Source organism: Schistocerca nitens, chromosome 6 (assembly GCF_023898315.1).
Source record: "Schistocerca nitens isolate TAMUIC-IGC-003100 chromosome 6, iqSchNite1.1, whole genome shotgun sequence".
Taxonomy (NCBI): Eukaryota; Metazoa; Arthropoda; class Insecta; order Orthoptera; family Acrididae; genus Schistocerca; species Schistocerca nitens.
The window spans coordinates 286,829,907-286,843,485 of NC_064619.1; the positions used below are offsets into that span (position 1 = coordinate 286,829,907).

The 13,579-nt window shown below is 43.5% G+C and overlaps 1 protein-coding gene across 1 annotated transcript in view; it reads left to right on the forward strand.

The window, feature by feature from the left end:
- LOC126263323 (serine/arginine repetitive matrix protein 1-like) overlaps window positions 1–13,579 on the forward strand; it is a 550,556-nt gene that overhangs the window by 352,689 nt on the left and 184,288 nt on the right. Inside the window, exon 3 of the mRNA XM_049960412.1 lies at window positions 2,569–2,939. Coding sequence (XP_049816369.1) covers window positions 2,569–2,939 — 371 coding nt within the window. The remainder of the gene's footprint in view (window positions 1–2,568; window positions 2,940–13,579) is intronic.

Below are 13,579 nucleotides of genomic sequence, written 5' to 3' on the forward strand. Positions count from 1 at the left end.
GCGAACAGCCCGATATAAGTTGCCGCACATATTTCCCATTAGGTTTAAATCCGAGGAATTTGGTGGTCGTGGCAGTACCGTAAACTCATCTTGTTGCTGTTCAAACCACGCACGTACATTGAAAGCTGTGTGCCACGTTGCGTTGCCTCCTGATAGATGCCATCGTGCGGAAAGAAAACCAGACTGCGTGTAGGGGTGAACATGGTCCCCAAGGATAGATGTATACTTGTGTTGACCCATTGTGCCCTTCAGAATGACGAGATCACCTACGGAATGCCACGAAAACATTTCTCAGACCGTAACGCTCCGACGGTTGTTGTAGGGTGATTGAAACTTTCACACCGTACGTGCAGATGTAGCATAAGGCGTGATTCATCTGCCAAGGCCATCTGTCGCCACTGAGTGCTCGTCCAGATGCGGTATTGGCGTACAAATTCCAGCCTTCGTCGCCGATGGACAGCAATGAGCATGGGTGCATGAACCAGGCGCCTCCTGTGGAAGCCCATATGCAGCAACGTTCGCTGAATGGTCGCCGAGGAGACACTGTCGGTAGCGCTTTGGTTCATCTGGGCTGTCAGCTGCGTGACAGTTTTACGTCTCTTCATCTGGACATATCTCGGCAGCCGCGGGTCACTTCTATCGTGTATACACCATTGTGCGCCACAGCTGCCTCGGTGCCGGTTTTGGACGGTGTCATTGTGCCATGCTCGGTATACTTTAACCGCGGCGGCACGTGAACAGTTCACCAATTTAGCCGTTTCGGAAATGCTTCCACCCTTGGCCCGAAAGCCAATGATTACGCTCGTTTGAGCGTCAGATAAATCGCTCCGTTTCCGCATTAACACGAATGCCCGTTTTCCAAGTCCCCCCAACGAGCTTTATATGCCCTCCACTGCTAGTACTGCCCCGTGCCGTCTGTGAGTGGTTATTGCAAGCTGACATTGAACACATGCTGTGATCACATTAATGTGAGTGGGGTGTATACATTATACACACATCTAATACATTTCACGCATATTTATACATGTATTTCATCCGTATCTCTAGCGAGTTTCTCCCCGCAGTTTCACCTAAATTCTGAGCAAGCCTGTAATTCTGCCAGTAACTGATAGCAGTTTCGAAAAAAAAGTACTGTCGCTGGCAACTGTTTGATTCTCCGCTGAATTACACCATGTGACACTAGAGAGAACGTCAAATTTATCAGTGGCGTTGAGCGGTGGGCATGATCTTTGGTCCCAAAACACTACATGTCACCTCTGCTCGTCGCCATTCCCATCCCTAGCGCTAGTGGAACATGTTAACCCATAGCACTTTTATGCAAATAATGGGTCATGTGTAGAACAGTTTTGGTTGAAATTGCTCCAGCCATTCCTGGCTTACGCGTGGGTGCAGTGCTGTCCCTGTAAATTTTTCCACACAGCAAGTGATACGTGTGGCGATTTCTGTATAAATTTTTCCAGGCGTTGCAGAAATATGCTGACAGGTAGCGCTTTAGCAGCGTCGTCCCCCCCCCCCCCCCCCCTCCCGGCCTTATCCACGACTCTAGGTCTGAAGTCATCGTAACTGTCACCAATATTGCACCCAGTGAGTCCGGAAACTATGGATTTAATACTAATATCGGTCAGTCATTATATCATACTTTTACCTGTCACGTCTTCTCAGCCTCACCTCCAGTGCTAGGTGTGGTCGGGGTACATTACTCCACAATATTTTTTTAGGAAGTTCTGTCCAAACAGTGACGCAGGTATGTGAAAAATTTTGCTTGAAATTGTTCCAAACGTATCTGAGTTAAGCATGTTACCCTTTTTTCGCCCCCACCCCTACTTGTTCTAAGTGGCTCTTATCCCCATAGAAGCCTTTGCGGACATGTACGTAACGATTCACCAAAATTTTATCGTAATGGGATGAGTGGTGTAGGAACGCATAGCCGGCCGCGGTGGTCTCGCGGTTCTAGGCGCGCAGTCCGGAACCGCGCGACTGCTACGGTCGCAGGTTCGAATCCTGCCTCGGGCATGGATGTGTGTGATGTCCTTAGGTTAGTTAGGTTTAAGTAGTTCTAAGTTCTAGGGGACTGATGACCACAGCTGTTAAGTCCCATAGTGCTCAGAGCCATTTGAACCATTTGAAGGAACGCATAGAAGACAAATAAGCAAGTAGACTGTTCGTCTTTATAAATTGGAATTTCCTTTATTACCTCATACTCAACTTGTAGCTGAAAAACTACAGCTTGAAAATGGCATAATACCTGACCATTCCTAGAAACTAAATATTAATTGTCTAAGGCGAACAATATTGTCATTTCATGAATTGTGTACGACTGTAGCACTCTCCCGAAGAAAGATATTCAAATAGAAATTCTGTTCGGATCAACTTCTGAATCCCTCCCACTGTAACACAACGATGACAGTTTCCAGTACAAAAAGGCATCATCAGCTAACAGTTTCAGATTCCGTAGTATTGCCGTGCGAATCGTCTCACCTTGTTGCTAACAAAATCTGTGTACAAGGAGACCGGGAGCTATTCCGTGGCACTACCTCGCATTACCTGTGCTCTGCCGTGTTGTTGCAGTGCTGTCGACGTGGGGGCGGCGTATGGGCCGCAAGCTGGAGGCGATGCGGCGCCAGAGCGACGGCGGCGCCCCCGCCTCCGCGGACCGCGAGCCCAGCGTGCGCAGGAGGCCGGGTTGGCGCCTGGGCCGCGCCTCCGCCCCCGAGGTGTCACCGCGCCGCCCCCTGCTGCCGCCCGCCTCCGGATCCACCCCCTCTCCCACCCACGCACCTTCCGCCGGTCCGCCGGTACCCGCCCACGTGGCGGTGTCGCTGTCTGCGTCGTCGACGCCGCAGCCGTCACCGCGGCACGAGCTGCTGCACGCCGCGCCCTCGCCCCTGCGCAACTTCTTCACTCGCATCGGCTCCACCGGCATGCTGTCTAGGAACCAGGTACCTTTATCAACACGCTCTTTAGGAACCAGGTACATCCACCGACATGTTCTCCGGAAATCAGGTACATCTACTGATATGCTCCCCAGGAACCAGGTATCTACATCAGCATGCTCTCCAGGAACCAGGTACATGTGCCAACATGCTCTCCAGAAATCAGGTACATTTACTGATACGCTCTACGGGAAGCAGATACCTATATCAGCATCCTATCCAGAAACCAGGTATTTTTATTGGCATGCTCACGAAGAACCAGGTACATCTTCCAGCATCTTCTCCAGGAAACAAGTACCTCCACTTGCAACTCTCCAGGAACCAGGTACCTCTCAGGTACCTCTGCCAGCATGCTCTCCAGAAGCTAGGTACCTCTGTCAGCATGCTCATCAGGTAAATCTACTGACATACTCTCTAGAAAATATGTACTTCTACGAGTATGCTCTCTAGGAACCAGGTATCTCTATGAGCAGGCACTCCAAGAAATAGGTACACCTATAGACATGCTCCACAGGAACCAGGTGCCTCCATCGGAATGCTCTCCAGTAATCAGGTACTTCTACTCGCATGCTCTCCAAAAACTAGGTACATATACCGGCATGCTCTCCAGGACCAAGATACCTCTACCAGCAAGCTCTCCAGGAACCAGTGCGCAGTTACACCTAAACCATCTGGTATTGTGCTTGTAATTCCAAGTCACGTAAGTGAAAAGAAATTGCTCCAGTTTGTAGACGAGATAAATGTCAACACGCTGCTGGGATTTCAGATTCATTTTCAACCCAGTATCAGACTGTGGAAGGTATGGACTATGTCCCTGCTTGCATGAACCGTTAATTTGTGTGGATACAAGAGAAACGTAGTACGATTTTCAAGACTAATATAAAAAAGATTTATTTTTGTTGTGGTCTTCAGTACAGAAACTGGTTTGATGCAGCTCTCCATGCTACTCTATCCCGTGCAAGCTTCTTCATTTCCAAGTAACTACTGCATCCTACATCCTTCTGAATCTGTTTAGTGTATTCAACTCTTGGTCTCCTTCTATGATTTTTACCCTCCACGCTGCCCTCCAATACCAAATTGGTGATCCCTTGATGCCTCAGAACATGTCCTAACAACCGATTCCTTCTTCCAGTCCCCTTGTCCCCAATTATATTCAGCACCTCCTCATTAGTTATATGATCTACCCAGCTAATCTTCAGCATTATTCTGTAGTATCACATTTCGAAAGCTTCTATTCTCTTCTTGCCTAAATAATTTATCGTCCACGTTTCACATCCATACATGGCTACACTCCAAACGAATATTTTGAGAAAAGACTTCCTGACACTTAAATTTATACTCGATGTTAACAAATTTCTCTTTTCAGAATCGTTTTCTTTCCATTTCAGTCTACATTTTATATCCTCCCTACTTCGACCATCATCAGTTATTTTGCTCCCCATATAGCAAAACTCATCTACTACTTTAAGTGTCTCATTTCCTAATTTAATTCCATCATCATCACCTGATTTAATTCGACTACATTTCATTATCCTCGTTTTGATTTTGTTGATGTTCATCTTATAGTCTGCTTTCAAGACACTGTCCATTCCGTTCAACTGCTCTTCCAAGTCCTTTGCTGTCTCTGACAGAATTACAATGTCATTGGCAAACCTCAAAGATTTTATTTCTTCTCCATGGATTTTAATTCCTACTCCAAATTTTTCTTTTGTTTCCTTTGCTACTCGCTCAGTGTGTAGATTTAATAACATCGGGGATAGGCTACAATCCTGTCTCACTCCATTCCCAACCACTGCTTCCCTTTCTTGTCCCTCGACTCTTATAACTACCATCTGGTTTCTGCATCAGTTGTAAATAGCCTTTCGCTCCCTGCATTTGACCCCTGCCACCTTCAGAATTAGAAAGAAAGTATTCCAGTCAACATTGTCAAAAGCTTTCTCTAAGTCTACAAATGCTAGAAACGTAGATTTGCCATTCTTTTATCTATACTCTAGGATAAGTCGTAGGGTCAGTATTGCCTCACGTGTTCCAACATTTCTACGGAATCCAAACTTATCTTCCCCAAGGTCGACTTCTAACAGTTTTTCTGTATCGAATTGGTGTCAGTGTTTTGCAGCCGTGACTTTTTAAACTGACAGTTCGGTAATTTTAACAGCTGTGTGCACCTGCTTTCTTTGGGGTTGGAATTATTATATTCTTCTTGAAGTATGATGGTATTTCGCCTGTCTCATACATTTTGCTCACCAGGTGGCAGAGTTTTGTCATGGCTGGCTTTCCCAAGGCTTTCAATAGTTCTAATGGAATGTTGTCTACTCCCGCGGCCTTGCTTCGACTTAGGTCTTCCAGTACTCTGTCAAATTCTTCACGCAGTACCATATCTCCCACTTCATCTTCACCTACGTCCTCTTCCACTTCCATAATATTGGCCTCAAGTACAATGACCTTGTATAGACCCTCTATGTACTCTTGCCGCTTTTCTGCTTTCCCTTCTTTGCTTAGAACTGGTTTTTCCTCTGAGATCTTGATATTCATACAAGTGGTTCTCTTTTCTCCAAAGGTCTCTTTAATTTTCCTGTAGGCAGTATCTATCTTACGCCTAGTGATATCACTAGGGTTAAGAAAAGATACAGAAGTAATAAAAATATAATTCTAAAATTCGAATAGAATAGGATGCTGTTTACCTGAGGGCAGCCTTCACTGCCATTACACAAATACAAAAAGAAATAGAAGCCAATTATTGGACTATAGCCACACGCATACAGCTCAGAACCCATCAGAGAGAAAATTCTGAACGATGAGAAGCAGATATAGGCTACAAAAGTGGAGAAGATTTATACGAATCTTACTGCATGGCTGGCGCTGGTCCCCTGCCATTATAACGCGAAATACCCGCGATCGCCAAGCAGACGAAACGACGATCGAGATTGAGAGACATTGCTAAGCTGAACTGCAGTAAACTATAGCAAGACGAGGTAACTGCTGGTACTTTCACGAAGATTTCAGAGAATGGGCTGATATGAAGATGGCTAGACCTTTTAAAAGCAGACCACTGCCAAACACTGGTACTCCTATTCCTGTGTTCCTTCTCATCTCACTAACAAGAAGACGCATCTTTCAAACTTGAATCGCTGTTAATACTCACTGCCGTCTTGAGTAAATTGTTAACTTAACTCAGAATGATGGCAGTCGAAATCTAATTCCAGATTTTGGTTCCTCTGTAGGCCTGAAATTATTATTATAAAGCTTATTTCTTCTGTGAAATTTCTTTCATACTTTAATTTTCCGTTGAATTTCTGAACACTTAGCAAGTGGAGTTATTCCAGGTACCTCTGCTTGCACTTATAGTGAGTATACTGCTATTATGGTAGCACTATTTGCAGAAATAGCATCATCATGGAAGGCTCCTGTCCCATTACCTCACATCGTTTGTACAAGGTGGTGCAAATAAAAGTGAATTTGTGGCAGCATTAACGGAGGTGGAATAGACCTACAGCTACTTCCGAAAAGATGGGGCAACTGCCCATACAGCCGACCGAACCTTGGAGCACATTTATACACTCTGCACCCTTGACAGAGTCGTTAACACAAGTTAACCGGCCGCCCAAGTCACTTGATCTCTCAGTGTGCAGTTACTTTGTGTGAATAGCCCGCGGTCTAAGGTGTATCGCAACAACCGTCATAGTCTTCAAGAACTGCAGCAGAACAGTTCGGATGAGAGCAGTTCCAGCAGTCCAGCTTCCATCCTCCTTCAGAAACCTCCCGACCAGGGCCAAAAATTGGCAAGAGACAACAGGTGGTCACATTCAATATCTGCTATAGTCAGATTCGTAGCGTATTTTCACAGTCACCATCTGTTATATAGTCAGGTTAGTAGTATATTTCCTTTCTTCTGCTGTGTAGCTTTCTACTGCGGAACGCTGTTCTTCGGGCCAGTTTTATTAGTCCCGCCCTGTAATTATCCTTTACTGTGTCGATGATGGATTGTTTCATCAGGAGTACTCTTTAATAACAGGTTGGATAAAGTTCATAAAGAGTAATAAATTGAGGTGCGCCTATTCGTTTATTATATCCTTTGTTGTAAGGTATTATTGAATCAAAGTTATAAAATCATTCCACGAGATTCGAATAAAACTTTGACAAAATGAATGTTTCAGTATGACCTATATTCTCTACCTGCGAATTATTGTTCAATATTCTTTCTACACGCCGCATTAAAATCTATTACACAACTTAGCCTTCTCCAACCGCTAATTCGCGACCGACCAAATCTGAAGACTCCTTATTAATGAGTACGGCGCGGGCGTGTGCTCCAAGACAAGCAATCCTGAAACTCATTGCTGAGCACTGAGGTGCTTAACAGTGCGTTGTCGCAACTCAAAAAGGTTTTTTTTGTTCTCATATCGATTGACTTGCAACAATCGTGACCTTACAAGCATACTGTCCAATCACATTGCCCATTTATTTATTTCTTACGGCGCAATGGGCTTGCGCAAGTCTTTTATTTGGACGCCACTTTGGCGACTTACGTGTCCCTCGTTTATCCCAGTCATTCAACCTGGGAAAGGGGACCTACATCTTAACGTGGAATCCATCGTTCCTGGCGGCTCCTCACATCGTTGAGAGGTAAAGGCTAGATTAAAGAACGACTAAAAGTTTCCGTGGTGCGGATGGGTTTGATTCCATTCGGTTTCTAGGCAACGCTACCGACTAAACGACCACATGCTAGTAGCCAAACTAGCCGATAAGTAGTACTTCAGACGAAACAGACTGCGGACCTTGGACTACGGATAGCACCGATGGATGTCTTACAGTCAGTGTATAAAGATCCTACGCAACTTTGTTCTCGGAATCTACATGAGTAAACAAGTTCTTCATTAGCAAACGATTGTATGCGTATGATTAACTGGAAGTACCTGAGGGGTTTTGTGAATCAGTCAGTAAATACTGGACTACTATCCAATAGGTGTGTGATTTGGGATTTTTTTTCATTTATCGCATCTTTCACATAGCAATTTGTTAAAATAAAAAATTCCAATTTGCAGCAAGTTACATCGAAGCTAAACTAGATAAGCCAGTTCTATTGTAATATCAGTATCCCCCGTTACTCCTATTTGTTATATATCCCATATGTATGAGAAATTTTCAAAGATGTTAAGTACGAGTGTTTTATATACAGTGTCTTTTGCACACTCCCTCCTAAAAAGTTCTTGGTCGTGCTGCTTTACAAATATTTAATTAGTTTACATCTCAGTTTGGATCTTCCATTTTTTCGAGGACTGGACTGTCTAATCTCAATGTCATATAGTAATCATATGTCATGTCATATGTCAATGTCATATAGTAATGTCATATAGTCATCCCATGTTACTGGCAATGATAAGGAGTGTTTTCATTATTTAATTAGCAGCCACAAACTGAGCACAATTCAATTCCTTCTCAGACCCTGTTCCTATTGTACACTTAAAAAACATGACGCATCAAACAAATTACATCGTGTAAACTTTTACGGCGAACCATGCCCTGGGAGCAACGAGAGGTTTCGTGTATTCGTTTAATATGCACTTGTTTGAAAAAATTACAACAGTACCGTACAAAATCCATTACCGTGCTCAGACTGCAGACATCTGACGTTCATACTTGACGACCAAGATAGCTTTCTTACGTCGTTAGAAGGATAGCCAAACAGCACTAAATTACAGGGCTCAAGTTAGCAGATTAAGCACTGCACTGTTCGTCATTCGGCTACCCTGTGCAAGACGGAGACAGAATAAACTTCGCATAGCTTGGTGGAACTTGCCGACTATGACCGATACTACCTCGCCTACTGAGGTAGCAGCCTGACCATACATATTTCATTTTGCACATAGGCTGAGTAGTTGCAATGTGTGCAGGCTCGAAGTGCTGTAATAAAACCGCCTTCTTTCCCTATTTCCTAGGAAGAGCCATGCGCCATTCGGGTCGCTCTCGGCAAGTGCTCGCCCACGTGAAAGTGAGGAATTGCCGCTTGAAGCGAGGTTACGTGGAAAGCAAGTGGTGAGAAACTAGTGCCCTTCAGTCGGCTTCCTCACGCAGATACAGTGGTCTGTCAGTTGACATTTGCAGAACGTACAGTGACTCATTGAACTAAAGATACACCTGCTCTGTACAGTTTGCAAGCCATGTGCTTCTATGCAAGCACGATAATTGCGTGTGAACACAGTTTTGAAATTCACTTGCTGCGTGTCTTCAGTGATGTGGTGCCGCTGGTGTCGACACCTACAAATACACCCATGCGGATTTGATTTCACTGACACACGTTAATAAAAAAGATCAGCGAGAAACATAGTGGTGGGGACTGAAAGAAAGTACTCCGGAACTCAGTTACGCATGGTATTTTGCAGTTCCTATTAAAGGCTTCTTGGGGATAAAGTTTTCATGATGAACTAATTTCCGTAATTTACTGTTGGATATAAAATAAATTTGAAGATCATATCACCTTTAAATCTCCCCTACGTCAATTCCTGTTGTAATTATGACATCACACATCGTTTGAAGAAGACGTACTTCCTTTCGTAGAGGAGAAACTCACGACGATTTCTCGAAACATTGCCCATGCCAAGGGCACGTTTAAAACATAGATCAGAACTCACTCTCCCCGCTATGTACATATGACGACACAGAAGATTTGAAGTGATCCGATCGTCAAGCTTATTTTACATCCAACGGTACATTTCTTAACATGGGTCCCTTATCTAAACCTTATCTACAAAACTGTCTCTACAGCATCTAAAAGCCTGTAATAGGAATTGTGAAAAATCTTGTACATAAAGAGCATTTTCTTACGAAGCTGCAAAATACATTATGTGTTGACGACGTGGTGTGACGGACACCAATACGTCCGTAAAGGACATTTTGTCGACAAAAAACTTTATGCCTCGGATTATTAACAAAAAATTCTTTTTTAGCCATAACCTATCTGGAACAAACTACCTAAACATGACGGTGTAAAGGAAAAGAGTTGTGAAATGATCGATAGCATTTCCCCACTCCTGCCCACCTAAAACCAGTCTGGACTCCTGCCAAAAAGAGTCTCTCACAAATTTACATACTAGTTACGACGGTAATATACACTACTGGCCATTAAAATTGCTGCACTACGAAGATGACGTGATACAGACGCCAAATTTAACCGACAGGAAGAAGATGCTGTGATATGCAAATGATTAGCGTTTCAGAGCATTCACACAACGTTGGCGCCGGTGGCGACACCTACAACGTGCTGACATGAGGAAAGTTTCCAACCGATTTATCATACACAAACAGCAGTTGACCGGCGTTGCCTGGTGAAACGTTGTTGTAATGCCTCCTGTAAGGAGGAGAAATGCGTACCAGCACGTTTCTGATTTTGATAAAGGTCGGATTGTAGCCTATCGCGATTGCGGTTTATAGTATCGCGACATTGCTGGTCGCATTGGTCGAGATCCAATGACTGTTAGCAGAATATTGAATCGGTGGGTTCAGTAGGGTAAAACGGAACGCCGTGCTGGATCCCAACGGCCTCGTATCACTAGCAGTCGACATGACAGGCATCTTATCCGCATGGCTGTAACGGATCTTGCAGCCACATCTCTATCCCTGAGTCTAACAGATGGGGACGTTTGCAAGACGACAACCATCTGCACGAACAGTTCGACGACGTTTGCATGGACCATGAGCTCGGAGACCATGGCTGCGGTTATCCTTGACGCTGCATCTCAGACAGGAGCACCTGCGATCGTGTACTGGGTGCACGAATGGGTGCACAAATGACAAAACGTCATTTTTTTCGGATGAATCCAGCTTCTGTTTACAGCATCATGATGGTCGCAACCGTGTTTGGCGACATCGCAGTGAACGCACATTGGAAGCGTGTATTCGTCATCGCCATACTGGCGTATCACCCGGCGTGATGGTATGGGTTGCCATTGGTTACACGTCTCGATCACCTCTTGTTCGCATTGACGGCACTTTGAACAGCGGGCGTTACATTTCAGATGTGTTACGACCCGTGGCTCTACCCTTCATTCAATCCCTGTGAAACCCTACATTTCAGCAGGATAATGCACGTCCGCATGTTGCAGGTCCTGTACGGGCCTTTCTGGACACAGAAAATGTTCGACTGCTGCCCTGGGCAGCACATTCTTCAGGTCTCTCACCAATTGAAAGCATCTGGTCAATGATGGCCGAGCAACTGGATCGTCACAATACGCCAGTCACTACTCTTGATGAACTGTGGTATCGTGTTGAAGCTGCATGGGCAGCTGTACCTGTACACGCCATCCAAGCTCTGTTTGACTCAATACCCAGGCGTATCAAGGTCGTTATTACTGCCACAGGTGGTTGTTCTGGGTACTGATTTCCCAGGATCTATGCACCCAAACTGCGTGAAAATGTAATCACACGTCAGTTCTAGTATAATATATTTGTCCAAGGAATACCCGTTTATCATCTGCATTTCTTCTTGGTGTAGCAATTTTAGTGGCCAGTAGTGTAATAAGGTAATTACATTATTGTTACCAACAAACGTCTTTATCATGTCGTACGAAACCATAAGATGGCACGGATTTTAAGAGTGCTTGGGGGATAATACACGCAGTATAGATGACGATCAAACTGATTCCTAATATCCAGTTAGGTACAGATATGGCGAATTTTTAGGTCAAGGAAATACGGTAAAACTTTTATAGTAGAGGTCAAAGAGAATTCCATTCGCACTGTGACACTTTTCGCGTCATCTTATTTTCATCCAGCAATTCTAGACAGTGTTTGTCGTTTTTTGCCACACAAATGTGATGATACCTCACAAAACAGCATTCTGAAGATTTCATATTTTACTAAACTCCATCAAATATTCGCATAGAGTTGATCTGTAACTTCTTTACGCGTTCATGAACTTAATGAAATGTTTCTAGCGTCTGTAAATTTCTTCGAACTATGAAATTCGAAAGAAATCCCTCTGGATCGAGCGCAGTTGAACAAGCGAGGGTACAGAGATGGTGTCGCCATGACTTTGCTTGAGGAATAATATGAGCACCTGCTTTCGTGAAGAATTTTGTCAGTGCTACGGAAAGTTATATAGATCTCGAGTTTCAACGAAGGCCAGTCACCTAAAGGGTACTCATCTCAACCACTCTTGTAAGTTGTAGAAACATCTCAAGTATGTTCTTTGAGCCCAAAAATAGACAAGTAAAAATCAATCCTTAAAATTAATTATCTAGTCATAGTAGCCCGAGGTAACGGAAAATTAAAGATGATTGCCTTACTTTTCCAAATGAACTTGCATTCTTGACTGGTAGTAACACAACAGCCCAGAAACAATTGAGCTCCTAAAACAAATTGAAGAAACAGAATTTATTCAAAAAGACAGAACACATTATTTGCAACAAACACGAATATAGAAACAAAACAGCACCAAACCATGCAAGTCCAAGAACTTAATATCTACGTCAAATAATTCACGAAAATGGAACCAAAAGAAAGCTAATGGTTTTAGATCAAAAACAGGGAAACCGCATTCCGTTTTACTAGAAGTTTCTAAAACAAGAATTTAGTCTCGAAATGCGCAAAAGGGGAATATTACAATTTCGTCATTGAATCAATATGTCTCTTTTTTCCCCAGAAACACTACTTTTGAATGGGAATGGATATGTCTAAAAGATTGAAAAAGGAGAAAAGAGAATGAAAGGTAATATGAAAAATTCATGACCAAATTCACAGGTAATCAGCTCAGGGTAAGTGCAACCAAGAGATCGAATAGTACACAAACAGTAGCAGCTGCATTAGAAGATGCAGATTAAAACTTTGTTCCTGACAATATTCTCCCATTTTTTTAAATGTGCAAATGCTGGTCGCTTTCATCAACTTCATTTACTATCTTACACTTACATTACCCTGCGCATGCATGACTTTACTATATGATTAATTCAGTCATGTTACTGTGCTAGCCTTTGCAAACGCTAGTAGAAGAGTCATTGACTTCCGTTTAAAGATAGATTAGAGCTACGCATGTCTATTAGTAATGACCTATGGTGCTTATCCACTGCTCAAAATGTTTTACCAACTACGACCAATTGTTTAAGGTATGTTCACATTTTATTATTGCATAATCCAGACACCTTGTGTATTAGACAGATTATGACTAAGAATTTTGCCTTCTATCCTTTCTAGATCTGAAGTTATTTGTCTAAAAGTCTATCCCTGTAAAACAAATAATAATTTGCGATCAAAATAAATAAAACTTATATTGAACAATCACATCACATACTCCCCAGCTTGGCTATGGCAAACTTCATTTCTGTATAATGTGTGTTCAGTTTGGAACAGCTGTCTTCTGTTCTTCTCGTGCTGACGTAACAGTTTCTTCATTTGGTCCAACGGAAGCACTTTCCAGTGCTTCCGTCTCTGAAGTATTTTCGTAATAAGTATTATCTCCCGCCTGATGAACTCGCCTCCTGCAGTGTACAAAGCACGAGCGGTTGGCATATGGGCCTCCCCCCCCCCCCATCCTCCACACACACACACACTGCACAAACGACGAGGGTGTTGCATGTAAAAATCAGGAGTAACTATAGTACTTACGGGTGATAATCATACTGGCCCAGTCCGTAAATAACTCATCATCATCATCT